The sequence below is a fragment of the Artemia sp. Qi Xiang Cuo genome, chromosome 13 (genome assembly GCF_049724085.1).
Source record: "Artemia sp. Qi Xiang Cuo chromosome 13, ASM4972408v1, whole genome shotgun sequence".
NCBI lineage: Eukaryota > Metazoa > Arthropoda > Branchiopoda > Anostraca > Artemiidae > Artemia > Artemia sp. Qi Xiang Cuo.
The window spans coordinates 29,642,860-29,660,218 of NC_142806.1; the positions used below are offsets into that span (position 1 = coordinate 29,642,860).

The 17,359-nt window shown below is 36.6% G+C and overlaps 1 protein-coding gene across 1 annotated transcript in view; it reads right to left on the minus strand.

Moving 5' to 3' along the window:
- Nucleotides 1-1,023: 1,023 nt before the first annotated feature.
- LOC148945166 (pseudouridylate synthase 1 homolog) overlaps nucleotides 1,024-17,359 on the minus strand; it is a 380,996-nt gene continuing 364,660 nt past the window's right edge. Inside the window, exon 7 of the mRNA XM_089098564.1 lies at nucleotides 1,024-1,425. Within this exon, the coding sequence (XP_088954690.1) occupies nucleotides 1,244-1,425 (182 nt within the window). The 3' untranslated portion in view covers nucleotides 1,024-1,243. The remainder of the gene's footprint in view (nucleotides 1,426-17,359) is intronic.

A 17,359-nucleotide genomic window follows, 5' to 3' on the forward strand; every position in this document is an offset into this window, starting at 1 on the left:
GCCTATGGTCTTAGGAAGGTTGACCAAGAATTTAGAATTGACACAGGACCGTTAAATTACTGGGAATGACAGGCAAACAAGTGTTTAAAGCCTAATAGTGCGGGGTCCTAACTACCTTTAGTGTCAGGCAGGCAAGTGACCCAATTTATAAACTCAGACATTTGCACTAACAAAAACTTAATTCAATATAAGTTGGATCAACAAGTTGCCGGGAATTACAAGGTAAATAGACGTCCAAAACCTGAAAGGCCCTGTCTGCCTAGACTGTTAGGCGAGTGAACAGTCTAGGCTTAAAAAAATTTTTTTTAATTTTTGAAAATTTGGTTATTTTATTTGTTATTCTTTATATCTTTTCATATTATGACCTATAAAATTTTTCTAATTATGACCTATATTTATTACTTTTGTATTTTCAGACTTTTTTTTTTAAGAAATGTGAATTCGGCCCACTAAGGATTGTGATAGTATTTTTGCCAATAAATATATATCTATCTATTTATCTACCAAAAATGGTGATGTTGAGTCTTTGGTACAGTCGAGGAGGCCATTCTAACCTATGAGAAAAAACTAGAGTCTCTGTCCACCTTTTAAGGCAAATTTTTGTGTGCCATATTGGCTGTTATTGTATTTGTTTTTCTTTATCATTTTCGTTTGGTCTTTTTCTGTTGATTATAAGACAGTTATTAATAAAAGTCATTCATAATGAGAAATGCATACTCCGAAGTATGGTTTAAGGTCCCCGTTCAATGACTCACACGGTTCTTTTGTAACTCAGAGTTACTAAAATTAGGGCTTATATAGGTAGTTGTAAAGTTTCACAAATGGATACATGACTACATTAATGGAGTTTGGCTTAAAGCGAAAAATATTTCTTCAGGTGTAAACCGTAAAGCCCGTGCACTCAGGCAAAGTCCAATAAAACAAAACTAAAATAAAAATTAGACTGCAGTCTGTCCAGATTTATTTCACATATATAAATAAATGATCAATCAGAATCACCTATTATTTCTTCATTTTCTTCAAGATTTCGAAGAGCTTTAAAATAGGGTGATTTCGCAGAGAAATCTACTTCTTCCCTTACATCAAAAGAACGTATTATTAATGTACTCAACCAATTGAACATTGATTTGTCCTCGACTTCACCACGAACTAGTGTCGGTACAATCCATTCATTAAAAAAAGCTTTAATATCATCTTGATAGCTATCCCATATTAAAGGTTCGTGGGTTCCATCACTACCGTATCAGGTATTATACTTATCATAGTGAGGCTCTTCTAATACAAGTCCTAATGCCGGCGCTATTGGTATATCTATACGGCTTTGCAACCACGCTTTATCTATGACCTCTTTAGCAGCTAAGCCACGCATAATGGCTATGACTGTTCCAATCATTTTACGAATTTGATGAAGCATAAAACTTTGACCTATAAAAAATGAGGACTGCTTTGAAACAGAATTGAAAAATAAACCTAAAAAGTTCAACTCAAATAGTCTAATAAAATTATATTTAACAAGAATCGCATTAAAACTGGCTGAGGCAAGTAAAGGGAAAAATCAATTCGAAAAAAGTGAAGTGTTTATAAAACTAGGTCAAGAAAAAGAAGAATTTTTAATATCCTGAGATTTTTTTCTCGAAAGATGCTTGAGTGTATGCTATTATTCTAAATATCGACGGACTCATCAGACATAGTCGGAGCTTAGACTACAAGGTGCCATTGCTTAGACAAATATTAAAAAAATCAAAAAAATCCAGCTTCAAATCCAATTTATAAAATATCTCCAGCCTGATATCTTTGGTAGCGGGGAATAAGCCCTTCCAATTCGACTCAGATCATTCCAAAAGTTCCCAATCCCTGTAATAGTTTCAATAACCGTTCAAATTTCAAATCTTTAAAATCGACAAAGACGTTTAGTCAACGTGGGGTTGAACTTCGAAACTAATTTCTTCGTTTCTTTACATCACACATTGCTATGCCAATTTCGGTTTACCCTCTCAAGGTTCCATCTCTTATAGCATCCCCTTTAGTGTATGTTCAACTTTACTGCTCAGCTGGTTATCAAACGACATAAATTCAATTATATACTACTGCCTATAACCAGGTAGGGAAAATCTAACACTACAAAAGTCTAAATACCTCCCTTCTTCACATTATTATGTAATAAACAAATAACATTTAGACAAAAAAAAATGAGAGTTACCATCATAAATAAACTGATTATAGATAATACTAACGATTTGTGGTGTCAGTGAAAATATTTAGGTAATAAAACAGATAACATTTAGACCAAAAAAGATATTTGCAATCATATATTAACTTATTATTTAATTTAATATCTTTTTGTTTTTTAAATTGAAATTTTTTTTTAATCAACATATAAAGTTTAGGCAAAAAAAAAACAGATAGTTTCCAACAAATATTAAATTATTATAGAAAGTGCTAACTATTTGTTGTGTTATTTAATATATTTATGTAATAAAAAGATAACATTTAAACACAAAAAGAGAGTTGCCATCATAGATTAACTGATTATAGATGGTACTATCGGTTTGTGGTGTCAATGAAAATATTTAGGTAATAAACGGATAACATTTAGGCAAAAAAGAAAAGAGAGTTGCCATCATAGATTAACAGATTATAGACAATGTTATTGCTTTATAGTCTCAATACAAATATATAAATCCTATAAAAGCTATGCGATAGATAAACAGAAAGGAGGAATTGAATTCACGTCAGAATTTCTTAGTTAAATTGAAATCGCTTATTTATCACCTATGACTTAAAGTGAAAGAATTACACGATAATTATGCTAATCCAAAATTTACGTATTTTAAAGCCTTAATTTTGAATTTTTTATTCGGATTTATCGTATCGTTTTTGGTGTCTAAGACGCATGGAAAATTATACAACATAATGAATGAATCCTAACAGCTAAAGCAAAAGGAATGAAACTAGTGACAATAAGAATTACATTGATTTGTAAATGTAAACGTTGCAAATTGAAAACTGCAGTGGAAGACAAATCAAAATTACGACAGAATAAAGGAACGTGTTATTTTAGCGACGCTCAAAAAAAGTAAGTAAAATTAATGCTGAGATTGATGATCGCCTCCCAGGAGAATATAAATCCTGTATAAGCTGTGTTACTGTGAAGGACAAACAGGAAGGAAGAATTGAATTTACCCCAGAATTTCTTAGTTCAATATTGATTGCTGAAATGTCACCATATGACTTAAAACTAAAGAATAACAGGATAATTATGCAAATGTTTAATTTAGATATTTCAAATGGTATGTGAAATGCAACATGGATGGGTGTTACTGAAATAAGATGGATGGGTGTTTCTGAAAACAAGATGATGATTGAATCCGAACGGTAAAAGCAAAAGGCATGGAAAAAACGTGTAAGGTAATGATGAACAGAAACGAAGCGCAACAGGATCTGTGGTTAGAAGACAAGCGACAACAAGAATCAGAACGAATCTAATTGGAAATGATGGGAAATGAAATCTGGGGCAGTGTGGCCAGATTGGCTTATTTTACGCCAAACTGGCTTATTTTGTTGGCGACTGGCGTGAAAATTTTTGGAACTGGCTTGTGGCTTAAAACTTGGCTATTTTTATTTTGAGCTGGCTTATTTCTTGGCGTGATTTACTTTTTCGGGAAGAATTTTTATTTTCTGGCAATTCATCCGATTTTCGAACGAACGAATGCTCACGAAAGGTCAAAATCACGTTTTAACTCTATGGTCAAAATACGAATCTAACTGCGGCAATGCAGTGAAGTTTTCAAATCCTTAGAGACACGTGGCTTCGTAACAACAGCATAAAAAGTATTAGCCATTAAGTCATGGGGTTGAAATACAGCTGAAGGTACAGTATATTAGTTGTTACTTATTAATATAGAATAGCGCCGGGAATCAAACTTATAACAGGCATGTCGGTAACATCTACAGATCCTGTTTAAATTTATAGTTCATGTGAGTCGCCATATACACACTAGCTATTTTCTGTGGATTGTATCTCTGTCCAATCAGATTGTGTACACAGCCTAGCCGACTGGGTACACAGCCCACTGCATTGGGTACTGCCCCCAATATATTGGGTACCCCCATACCCGTTTTCACTTTTTGTCTAGGCCTAGTCTGAGAAAATACATTTATTTATATTTGAGGTTTTCTTTGCATCACTTCAGTTTAAATATGCTCAAAGGAAGAAGCAAATTGGTCATTGGTTTTCTCAGAATACATGCAAAAGTGAAAATCGTTATGGGGCCGTTGGGGATATTAATTGTTTTATGTACTACCATCAACATAATGTACTACTTCACCCCTTCAGTAGTACCCCAAAGGATCTGTACCTAAGAATTTGAGTGCTACTCCCCACAATTAGTACTACATTGAACATTTCATAGGTCCTACTACGCTATATATGGAGTAGGTTCTGCTTTGCTATATATGGGGTAGTACCTTTGGGTAGATGTAGGTATCAAATTCTGAGGCACAGATCCTGTTGTATATTGCTACAGTGGTGAAGGAGTACATTATATGTTGAGGGTTGTACATAAAACAAATAATCCCTAACTGGTATGGGGGGAGGTACCCAATGCAGTGAGGTGCGTAGCTCAATGCATTGGCTACCAGAAAATTGGGTACATGCCACAGAAAAATAGTTGGTGTATATGACTGGTTTGCACCCCCATTTTTAGCAGTGATAAGTATCAGCTTGTGACAGGAGCAGGATCAGTAGATGAGTTATCCTTGCTTTGATGTCTGATTTCTTTGTTACTGTTTGTGTAGCCTAGGCCTATAGGATAGCCTAGGGACAATGCACTTTAAGGTAATAATAATTTACTGGCCAACTTTTATTTCATAAAGACAATACATTTATTTATATTTGAGGTTTTCTTTGCATCACTTCAGTTTAATTATGCTCAAAGGAAGAAGCAAACTGGTCATGGGTTTTCTCAGAATGCATGCACACGTGAAAATCAGTATGGGGCAGTTAGGGATATTACGTCGACGAACTTGGCTTCTCGGAAAGCGGAGCTGGTCTTGGCTACTCATGTAGCCTGTCACTCGTCGGTGAGAAAACTCGACCATCTTTCTACTATCATAAAAGACTTATTTCCTTGGCTTATTGGTGAATCGGTGAGGCTAAAAAAAAACTAAATGGTTCGCTCTCATTAAGAATGTGCTTGGACCTGAAACCCCTGAAGGGGATAGTGGCTGACATTGGAGATGGTGAGTACTCTCTAATACTGGTTGAGTCAACTGATGTCTCTACAAAGAAGTTCATGTGTATTTGCATTCGATATTACAGCCCGAAGTTGAAAAAGATAGTGTGTACTGCGTTAGTAATAGTTGAAGTTCCATCAACTACAGCTATTATACTCCACGCAGAACTCACAAAATTTCTTGCAGAGTGCAAAGTACCTCTCAAAAACCTGATTGGTATTGGTACTGATGGGGCAAATAACATGTGTGGCGCAAATCACTCTCTATTTACATTGCTGAAAGCAGATGGGTTACCCCACCTTCAGCTTTTCAAATGTTTTTGCCACTCTCTGCACTTGTGCGCTTCCGAGGCGGTGGAAGAGTTGCCGAGAAACCTAGAATGTATGCTCTCGAAAAAGTACAAGTGGTTTAGCGTAAGCCCGTTGCGAAGGGAAGGGTACGGCCAGATATATAGGCTGATAAATCATGGAAACTTTCCCTTTAAAATTGTGGCCCCTTCAAGTACACGCTGGTTCTCGCTATACACCGCAGTGTGTAGAGTTGGTGAGCAATACCTCGAACTGACAACACATTTCCGCAGTGCCAAGGAAAAAGAGCGGTGCTAGACTGCAAGAACTTTACACGAAATGTACAGTGATAAGTGCAACCATCTATACATTGTCTTTCTGAAACCACTATTGGCCGACTTTCAGAGGGTGAACATACTATTTCAACATTTGAATGGAGACCAATTTCGTCTGTTTCAAGAGCTGAAAGATTTGGTCATGTGCATCCTGCACAGGATCCTTCAACCCTATGCAGTGTCCCTTAACGTCAACCTTGAGTTTCTAATTTACTACCTTCCTGTCGACCACGTAGACTTTGGGCATTTGTTTCTTTCTGAACTCAGCGAAGCTGATCTTCCAAGAGAGATGAAAGAGGAAATAAAGCTTCACTCTCATGGCTTTCTCAAGAACGCTGTGAGTTCAGTTCTGAAACAATGACCTCGTGCCATTGAGTACATTCTGAAATTGAGACTTTTCTTGCCGAGACCCTACTTATCCCCGACAAGACCCAGATTTACCAATCTACCACTTATACTTATTCCAGTGAAAAACTTTGGAGACATAGAAAACCAGTGGAGACGCCTGCTCGAGGTTGACTGGAATGAACATTGTGGCGGAGAACTTCCAAAAGACTCCTCTGAGTTCTGGATCCACGTGCTTCAGTTTCGCGACCCTATTGGAGAACCAGACTTTCAGAATTTGGCAAAGTGGGCATTGTCGTTGCTGAGTTTGCTTATCAGCAACGCAGTCGTTGAGAGAGCGTTTTCTATGATGTACTGTGTAAAGTCAAAGCTTCGGAATAGAATGCTTTTACCAATCCTAAACGCAATTTTGATTTTTCGACTGTGGATGTCTGTCAGTGGCCAGTGCTGTTCGTCATTCGTACCATCAGCCAAAATGAGTCCGTTCAACAGTTCCATATTTTCAAAAAATGGAGCTGAAAATGCGTCTGACAGTGGATGATGTAGCAGAGCTGCTGCGCCTGACGCTGACAGGGAAGAAGATGAACTCAGTGACATCTTAGAGGCATTTGGTCAATCTTAAAGGGCTATGAAAGACGAATATTCTTAATCACCAAAAATTCCACCCTGGAGCATTTTTTTTCCAATCTGCCACTTTTTTTAGTTTTCCCGTCATAAAGTGCCTTAAAAGGTACGCACACACTCAACGCCTGGCAGCCAGAGTTCGGACAGCTATCTTGCGCTAAAGGTCAATATAATTATGATAAGTTGTAAACTTCTGAAATCGATGAGTGAGTTGGCTCTCGCAGCACAGCAACAAAATTCAATTCTTAGCTTGTCTTACTTAAAAGTATCTAAATTTATAACGCGTGTCATTCCCAATCTGGCCCACGATACTTCCCATCCATGTTTAAAGTGGTGGAATGTTCGGACTTCGTTAAAATGTGGCTCATCAAACAGGAACCTGGAGATCCGTCCCAGCACGAACAAATAAAGACTAAGAACCTTCGTCTCCCTATCTCGATACTACAACCATGCGGAGTCGAATAAAATACGGCTGATACCTGGCGAATTTAAGCGGAGGTGGAGCTGGCGCGGAACATTACAATTCGTTACCTCAACAACTAGCTCTTCGCAGTGCAGCCCCGGAGAAGAAAAATTGAGTGAGAACAAGTGAAAGTGTTTGATTACACTTATCATACACGCCGGGAGTCCTGCTACGGTCCTATCTTTGCAAATGTGAGGCGGCGATGAGGGAAAGTAGACGGTTGTCAACTCATATCTCAGCCAGTTCTCAAATCGGCTCCACCTTCTCTCAGATTTTACGTGTTATCCAATAGTCAGTTCCTGGACCAAAGACAGAGATTCTACTCAGTCTTATTTGTTCTTGGTCCCAGGGACGTATTGTGGTTCGTGATAGCCAATTATGACCCTGGAATGGACTTGTGATAAAGACAAAAGTACAATTGTGTTCCTTGTATACCTTTCGTAGCCCTTTAAGGGCGTTTTAGCCTCGCATTTAGCATTGGGAAAAGGATTATATTCCAAAGCTTTGACTTTACGCAAAGTGATTTCCACAATTTTATGAATCTATATGTGATAATATCCAATGATCTGATTTTCGTTTGTGTATCTATGTGACAATAAACCAATGAAATAATGATCTTTTTTTTTTTTGTCTGCGGGCTACGGTCGTTATTAAGGAATGCATAATTATGTACAAACAAAAAATAAGGGCTGGGACACAATTTTAACAATTTTTTCTGGTAATAACTCTATTGCGCCAAAAAGAACCTCTGACTGAATCGAAATGTTGACATTAAAACGCATTGGGTCACAGAGTATCATTATAGTAATCGGAGGTCCGACTCAGTGAAATTATGGGATACAGATATTGCGGTGCACACACGGACAGTGCTTGAACTAACACAGGGGAAATCGAGCCGGTGGGCGTCCTCGTCAATAATTTTCCCCGAACTGTTGGACAGGAAAGTAAGCACGGTCGAGCATTTTCTGAACTTAGCGCGCGGGAATTTCTGTAAAGTCTCTAGAGTTCCACATGGGGTAGCGGTTTATCGCAATTCTACTAAATACAGCCTCAAAATAATCTCTACACTGGAACTGAACTTCCGCAAACCAGGGAACGAATTGAAAGGTGGATAATGCCAGCAGGATCAAAGGACCTGAATAGTGGTGAGTCAAGGAGGCACACTTGTGCCTCTATAAAGAGGCGACCCACCACAATGTTAAGCGATTTCAGGTCCTAGAGGTCGCAGAGAGACGGCGGTAATTGCATTTTGTAGCCCAAGCTCAAACTAAGAAACTTGCAAAATTTCATCCTCTTCCGACTTTATCTTGATAAGTAATAAACTGTACAAAAACGGGCAGAAATTATTTGAAAAAACTACGTTTTCTAAAGAGTTAATTGAACTTAAAACGAACAGAAATTATTCTGTATATGAAAGGGGCTGTGCCCTCCTCAACGCCTCGCTCTTTACGCTAAAGTTTGACTTTCTCACAACTCTTTTTTTTAAACAATAAAAACTTTAGCGTAAAGAGCGAGGCGTTGAGGAGGGCACAGCCCCTTTCATATACGGAATAATTTCTGTTCGTTTTAAGTTTTAATGTCGCTCCTTAATTTCAGTTTAAAGAATTTTTTTTATATTTAAAGGCTGCGAAAGCGGGGGTTTGGGGGGCTGCAGCCCCCCAACTGTGCCTCCTAATCTCTGTACGTTTTAAGGTTCAACCTTGTAACTCAGCCTCTTTAACTCTTTAGAAAACGTAGTTTTTTTCAATATTTCTATAAAACGGCCGTCAAAACTTGGACACCATTAAAAGTAAAGTTAAATTTTGGGCAAAAAATTGTCTGGCTTATTTTTGGCTTGTTTTTCAAAGGCTGAGGCTTACTTTTTTGTTCACGATCTGGCCACACTGATCTGGGGTCAGAAGACAAGAGACAGCGAAGATTGATCAAATCGCAAAAAAATGACTCGCAACGATATCCGCCGCTGGAAGAGAAGCAACAGAGGGAATCTCAACGAATCACGCGAGAATACAGATCCCGAAAAAAGTGCAACACTGTGAAGGATAAACAAGAAGGAGGAATTGAATTCACGCCCAAATTTCTTCATTCAGTTGAAATTGCTGATTTGTCACCCTGTGATTTAAAACTAAAGAATAGCACGATAATTATGCTAATGCATAATTTAGATATTTCAGAGGATATGAGCAGTGGAAGATGCATATCGTTACTTAATTGTATAACATCTTAGACGAAAATGAAGCATAACGAGATCTGTGGTTAGAAGACAGGCAGCAACAAGCCGAATCAAAATGATGGACTTGAACCTGAGGATTGAATGAAGGGGCATGATATTTCAGTGCCTGTGATACATATACAGGAAGGAGAAATTGAATTCACGCCAGAAATTCTACATTCAACTTTGCTGATTTACCATCCTATGACTTAAAATTAAAGAATAACATGATAATTGTATTGAAATCCGAACAGCTTAAGGTAACGATGAACAAAAATGAAGCACAACGAGAATCACATTGAGCTGCAATCGGAAATGTTGCAGAACGAAATCTGTGGTTAGAAGAAAAATGAATATTACAATGGAATGAAGGACCGCGTTATTTAAGATAAACAGGAAGCGTCTTAGAGGTTAGACGTTATTTTAGCGTCTGCAAAGGAATTGATTTCACGCCAGAATTTCTTATTTCAACTGAAATCGCTGACTTGCCACCCTAAGACTCAAACTAAACAATAATATGACTATTTATGCTAATGCCTAATTTAGATGTTTCAGAGGGTACATGCAATGGAGCATGCTCGGTTGTTACTGAATTACATAACAATAATTCAATTCAATAGTTTCTGGTGAAAAGCTGACAAAGAAGGCTTTTTGGTATCTATGATGTCATGCAAAATAATGCTAGTTGATGAATGAATCCGAACAGCCATAGCAAACTCCATGAAACAAAAATATGAAGTGATGACGAATGAAAATGAAAGACAACGAGATATGCTGTTATAAGACCTGTGACAGCGAGCATCACGACGAATTACAGATGAAAAAGATTGACTACATAATCTGCGGTTAGAAGACAAGTGACAGAGACGATCACATCGAATCGTAAACAAAATCTGCGGATATAACAGAAGCAACACACAATGAATCCCAGGAGAACACAAACTTTATAAAATGAGTGGTTCGGGGAAGGATAAACAGGAAGAAGGAATTTAATTCACGCCAGAATTTATTTATTCATATGCGGAATTATACAAGATGACACATGATTCTCAATGGCTGAAGCAAAAGGCATTTAACAAGCGACAGCTATAATCACCTAATAGCCTGCATCCCCGAATTTGGTTGATTAATGAATGTTACGTGGCATCAAATTTGTATATGCTTTTGTAAATTTTTTTTCTTTCCTCCTTCTCGATTTTCTGGGCCACAGATCCTGTTGGGGAGGGGTGTGGGGAATGTTTGATTCCGTTCCTTTTATTGTTTTACATTTGTTGTAAATATACGAATTTGAACTTGAAAGGGTTTTAGCTTTGTGGATAGATAGTTCAAGAATATATCCAAGAATATAAGTAAATTGTCCTGTAACTTTAAGTTACAGCTATTGGCCTGTCATAGGGAGACTTGAATTGATATGAGTAACTTTTTAAGTTTAGCATTTTCAACCGGTGCCCCCCCCCCCCACCCTCTGTAAAAATGCATTTAATTTCTTATTTAAATTTGATTTCATATGTGCTTACTACGAGTCCTTTCAAAATTGACTCGAGTTCGCAAAGCAGAGAAGAGACAGTAGAAGTGCTTAAATATTAACTTCTGGGCCTTTGGTATCTAAAGTTACTATTGTTTTCAAAATGTTTAGGAATTTCAAATTTTTCGATTTAAATTTTTTTTTTTAAGGTGTTCTCACAGAAACCCAAAGCCAAATTTCTTTTTTTTATAGCTAAAACAAAGATTTTTTGAAAAAAAGAAAAAGTTGAAAAAAACTAAAATAGGAAAAAAAAATTTTGTAATTGATTTTGTAAACTTCCACCAAGCATTTTATTCGACCTACCTCCTGACCTCTAGATGAACTAGCTTACCAGTTCACAGAGGAAAAAAATAAGTTTTAAAAAGCAAAGTAGAAATAAAACAGAAAAGTTTTTAACGGATAAATCAAAATAAAATAAAGATCCTTCTCATTTTGGTACGTGTCAAATTTATTCTAATCAGCCAATCTTCACATCCTCCATTTTATCTAAGGAAAAATGACAAAATGACAAAATGGAAAAATGACAAGGATAATTCTGGACAATTCATTGAAATTGATGGATCTTGATGGGATTTGAAAATAGTCCAAGAAAAGTTACAGAAGAGCAAGATCGAACAAAAGGGGACAGAAGAAAGAAAACATATACATTTATTTACCTGTAAGCACAGCATCAAACAGTTGACCCAGAAATAGAGACGAAAAATAAATTCAATGAAGGAATACGAAATCTGGAGAGAAATAAGTATAACTGAACCCAAAAATTGTTTGTCGTTCATTTAAAGATGCCAAGTAAGCGGCATCTCGAGTCGATTCTAGTTGGACTTCGAGCCTGGTTAATCCAAACAGTATGACGCGCAGTCATGGGTTTTAAATCTGATCTTACCGTGGGAATGAAAGGCATTTGGATATTGATTGGGCTGTGAAGATGATCAAGAGCAATCACACACGAAAGATGGGATTTAAGTAATGGTCTTTAAGGGATCACACTGGGGCTGGGAAGATGTTACAGACACAAATGAATCTTGATCAAGTATGTGGCTTAGATGCTGAACGATTAGCTTCATGTATGCTATTTCTAGCCTTAATATTTTGGAACCATGAAAATGAAAATGGAGGACACATATTAAAAAACCCTGAAAATGTGACGTCATGACACAAATTTTTGCTGGCCAGTGTCCTTATCCTTCCTAGAATTCCTAGCTTTAATGTCATAATACAAGAGTCTGATGGCCAATGACATTCTCCTTTCTAGTAGCTGATAAGAACAGATAAAGAGTTTATTAGAATACAAGTAACAATGTTTGTTGCAAATTTAATTTCGGTTTTAATGCTCAAATAACATTCAATAAACTCATCAGTTTGTCTCTAGATTTTCCTAAACTGCATAAGACATTTCCAATAATATCAAAGTTTATTTCAAAATTTTAATGTTAAGTTGAAAATTTTCCAATTACGACTTGGACAAAATAGTTATCCACAAAATCAAAATCAGAGAAGATAGGCCTTAAATCAGAGATATATGATCTTGGTCCTTTAGGTGACAATAGTCAAAACTAGCATTAATGAATGACTTTAATTCACGGTATTTCAGGGGGGGGCAGAGAAAAGTATTTTACATAATCCAGAGAGGAGAATTTTCTTGTGTTTTTAATTTCTTTTACAAAAATACCCAAGAAAACACTCATTTGCAATGAAAATTGTCACTCCGCCAGTTCATACCACTAGTATTGATCAAAAGCGTCAATTTATGGATATTAGGGGGGCAAAGCCAGATCCAGTGCCCCCCCCCCCTATTTTTGTCTGGCTCGTTAAAACGTAACACCATGCATTTAAACAAATTTTTGATGGGTTTTTTAACTTTTTTGTACCCCTCCCTCCATACACGGCCCTGAGGGGGGGAAGTATTCTTCAGAGTCCAGGGAGGGGAATTTTGTTGTATTTTCAATTTCTTTAACACACAAACGTAAAAAAACAAGCCCCTTTTCAATGATAATATCGCAAAAAGATTTTTTTGAATATAAGAGGGGGATTACAGGAAAAACGTCTTTTAGAAAAAATCCCCGTCCTCCAATTAAAGCCACTGGTATTCATATATGTTACTTGGTAACAATGCAAGCTGTATTGTGAAATCATCAAATTTGCTTCAAATATGGACACGAAAGCTGAATTTTTATTCGCCTAAGAAAAATACAAAGACACGAAACAGTAAGACTTTATCAGATAAATGATTGCTAACTTTAATTTTATTAGTATCTATCCTTTTCATTATTTCATTTACTTGATTAATTCTATATTTCTATCTTGCTTCAAACAATGTTGTCAGAAAACTGTATTGAAGAATAGATGGTAGAATTTGAGCATAAACTTATCAAAGCACCCTAAGCTTTGAACCCTGGAAAAGCAATAAAAAAGAAAAAAATGTCCTTAAAGATGGACTTTTGGTTACTATGGCCGTATCGTTTTCGTCAAAAATTGTATTTTATTTAATATTTCAGTTATTATGGGCAGGAACTTATTCTTTACAACAATTTTTATTGCTACTAAGCGCTGAGGTTCGTCCTTTACTAGGTTGCAGCTACCCCTTCAACCATGATGGTTGTTACCTGTGATTATGATGTCACCCATAATTTTGTTTGTAAAATCATGATGTATTTGATAATATCTTATTTAATAACAGTTGGCGTAGCACAATGGTAACGAGATGATCCCTAAGACATAAAGGATTTGATTTGAAGCCTGGGTACGTTAACGGTTCTAAATTCTAATGCAAACGATTTATGCAATTACAAGCCTGAATGTCTGTGATCACTTTCTATGTCCGCCGAAACATCTTATTACCGTTTTTAGTGTTGTTTTCTTACTAGGGTCATTTTCTAATGTCGATAGAATTTATATTGCCTCGTCAGAAAATAATAATTTAAAACCCTTTGGAGCTATTTCTTTAGTTGCATCGCTTACCATGGCTCTTTTTACAAAACCTGAATTAATCATTGCCTATGTAAGCATTGTAACTCTATTGTTTAATTTAAATCTTTGTATTTTGAATATTATTAATAGTTTTACATTGAAAATAACTAAAATTGATTGTCTTTACTATTAAAATATTTTACATTTAATAATACTTTTCAACCTGCCATGGTAGTTTTGATAATCTGCCATAGAGTACCAGTGGGAAAGCCGCGTCGTGTCTATGAACAAGCACAGAGTACGATTGGTAGAGCCGTAAGCATATTTCATGTCATTTTAAGATACGTAAAAAAGTTTAAAAAAATACTGTAAAATGGGTTTAGGAAGGACATTAAGAAAGTAACTTGTTGTGAAATGCCCTTAGAAAAGTATTGCTTGGTGTTGGAGCATTCAAAAAGGCAGTATAGTAAAGTTGTGGGTGAAAAGGATGGGCACTTCAACTTGTAAAATGGGTTTAGGAAGGACATTATGAAAAGAAATTGTTCTGAAAGGCCTTTTGAAAAGTATTGCTTGGTGTTGGAGCATTGAAAAAAGATGTAAAGTAAAGTTGTGGGTGAAAAGGATGGGTTCTTCAATTTGTAAAATGGGTTTAGGATGTACAATAAGAAAAGAAGTTGTTGTGAAGTACCCTTTGAAATGTATTGCTTGGTGTTGGAGCATTCAAAAAGGCTGTATAGTAAAGTTGTGTGTGAAAAGGATGGATACTTCAACTCCTAAAATGGGTTTAGAAAGGACATTAAGAAAATAACGTTTTCTGAAATGCCATTTGAAATGCATGGCTTTGTGTTGGAGCATTCAAAAAGATGTAAAGTAAAGTTACGGGTGAAAAGGATGGGTACTTCCACTTGTAAAATGGGTTTAGGAAGGAAATTAAGAAAAGAACTTGTTGTGAAATGACCTTTGAAAAGTATTCCTTGGTGTTGGGCCATTCAAAAAGGCAGTATAGTAAAGTTTTGGGTAAAAAGGATGGGTACTTCAATTTGTAAAATGGGTTTAGGAAGGACATTAAGAAAAGAACTTGTTCTGAAATGCCTTTTGAAAAGTATTGCTTGGTGTTGGAGCATTCAAAAAGCTGTAAAGTAAAGTTGTGGATGAAAATGATGGATGCTTCAACTTGTAAAATGGGTTTAGGAAGGACATTAAGAAAAGAACTTGTTGTGAAAAGCCCTTTGAAAAGTATTACTTGGTGTTGGAGCATTCAAAAAGGCAGTATAGTAAAGTTGTGGGTGAAACAGATGGGTACTTCAACTGGTAAAATGGGTTTAGGAAGGACATTAAGAAAAGAAATTGTTCTGAATTGCCTTTTGAAAAGTATTGCTTGGTGTTGGAGCATTCAAAAAGCTGTAAACTAAAGCTGTGGGTGAAAAGGAGACTACTTCAACTTGTAAAATGGGTTTAGGATGGACATCAAGAAAAGAACTTGTTGTGAAATGCCCATTGGAAAGTATTGCTTGGTGTTGGAGCATTCAAAAAGGCAGTATAGTAAAGTTGTGGGTGAAAAGTATGGGTACTTCAATTTGTAAAATGGGTTTAGGAAGGACATTAAGAAAAGAACTTGTTCTGAAATGCCTTTAGAAAAGTATTGCTTGGTGTTGGTGCATTCAAAAGCTGTAAAGTAAAGTTGTGGATGAAAAGAATGGATGCTTCAGCTTGTAAAATGGGTTTAGGAAGGACATTATGAAAAGAACTTGTTGTGAAATGCCTTTTGAAAAGTGTTGCTTGGTGTTGGAGCATTCAAAAAGCTGTAAAGTAAAGTTGCGGATGAAAAGGATGGATGCTTCAACTTGTAAAATGGGTTTAGGAAGGACATTAAAAAAAGAACTTGTTGTGAAATGGCCTTTGAAAAGTATTGCTTGGTGTTGGAGCATTCAAAAAGACAGTATAGTAAAGTTGTCAGAGAAAAGGATGGGTGCTTCAACTTGTAAAATGGATTTAGGAAGGACATTAAGAAAAGAACTTGTTATATGCCTTTTGAAAAATATTGCTTGGTGTTGGGGCATTCAAAAGCTGTAAAGTAAAGTTGTGGATGAAAAGGATGGATGCTGCAACTTGTAAAATGGGTTTAGGAAGGACATTAAGAAAAGAACTTGTTGTGAAATGCCTTTTGAAAAGTATTGCTTGGTGTTGGAGCATTCAAAAAGCTGTTAAGTAAAGTTTTGGATGAAAAGGATGGATACTTCAATTTTTAAAATGGGTTTAGGAAGGACATTATGAAAAGAACTTGTTCTGAAATGCCTTTTGAAAAGTAGTGCTTGATCTTGGGGTGTGCAAAAAGTCGTAAAGTAAAGTTTTGGTGAGAAGGATGGGTACTTCAACTTGTAAAATGGGTTTAGGGTGGACATTAAGAAAATAACTTGTTCTGAAAAGATATAATAATGGCCCCCAAGGGCCGAGGGGCCCTTGGGGGCCTGGTGGTCTTTTGGGAGTCCGGGAGCTTCCTTCGGGGTCGGGGTAGGGGGACTGGAGCCCTTGGGGGCTGGGGTAGAGGACCTCACAACACTGTTCAAATACAACTTGTGTATTATAACGACCACAGAGTTTCACCCTCAAATCCTCTTCTAAAACATCTTTTAAAATGTTTCTAACTGTTTCGCCGAAATAATTCCCTAAAATATCTAAAACGGTTTCTCTCAAATAACTGCTAAACGTAATTTCTGCGTGTTTCTTTTTGTTTTTAGCATCCCTGCGCTGTCACATTCAAATTACTTGGAAACCCCTTCCTGCGTTAATCTCTTCATCTCTAAGATCAAAACATTCGCCCGAAAACAATTCCCCTTTCATGACAAATCAATCAACCTTGACATCACCTGTCAGACATTAATAAACTTCCGGAAACAATTCTCCCGGACGAACTCCAAAGACATTAATAAACTTCGCCCGGAAACAATTTTTCTGGACGATTACCAAGTTCTAAGAAATAAATTTCCCCTAGGGAGGCTATGCCCATATTTGGAGTCCCGTCGGCATTAAACTAAATTGTAGAAGGCAGCAGGAGTGAGGGGTTTGAGTCAATAAGGCCTTTCTACTTAGGAAGAAACTTACACAATTGTTTAGTAGCAAACGCGTTGCTTTCAGACATCCGTTCAATTACTTACTCCTGAACACTGTTCCAAGACATTCATGCCGTAGCTCAGACAGCTTGTCGCACTCGGACACAGATGCAAGAGACTCATTCACACATTTACACATCGGGCCAAAATAAAGGCTGCCCGCGAACCTAAGCTTTCTTAAAGTATTTTCTTCTCTCTCACAAATCCAAACTATTTCCCACCAAAAACAAAACTTCAAATTCTCTCTATTCAATCCAAATTTAGAATAACCCTAAAATTAGCTTTATTCTTTAGCTACATTTATTCACTAAAATTTGTA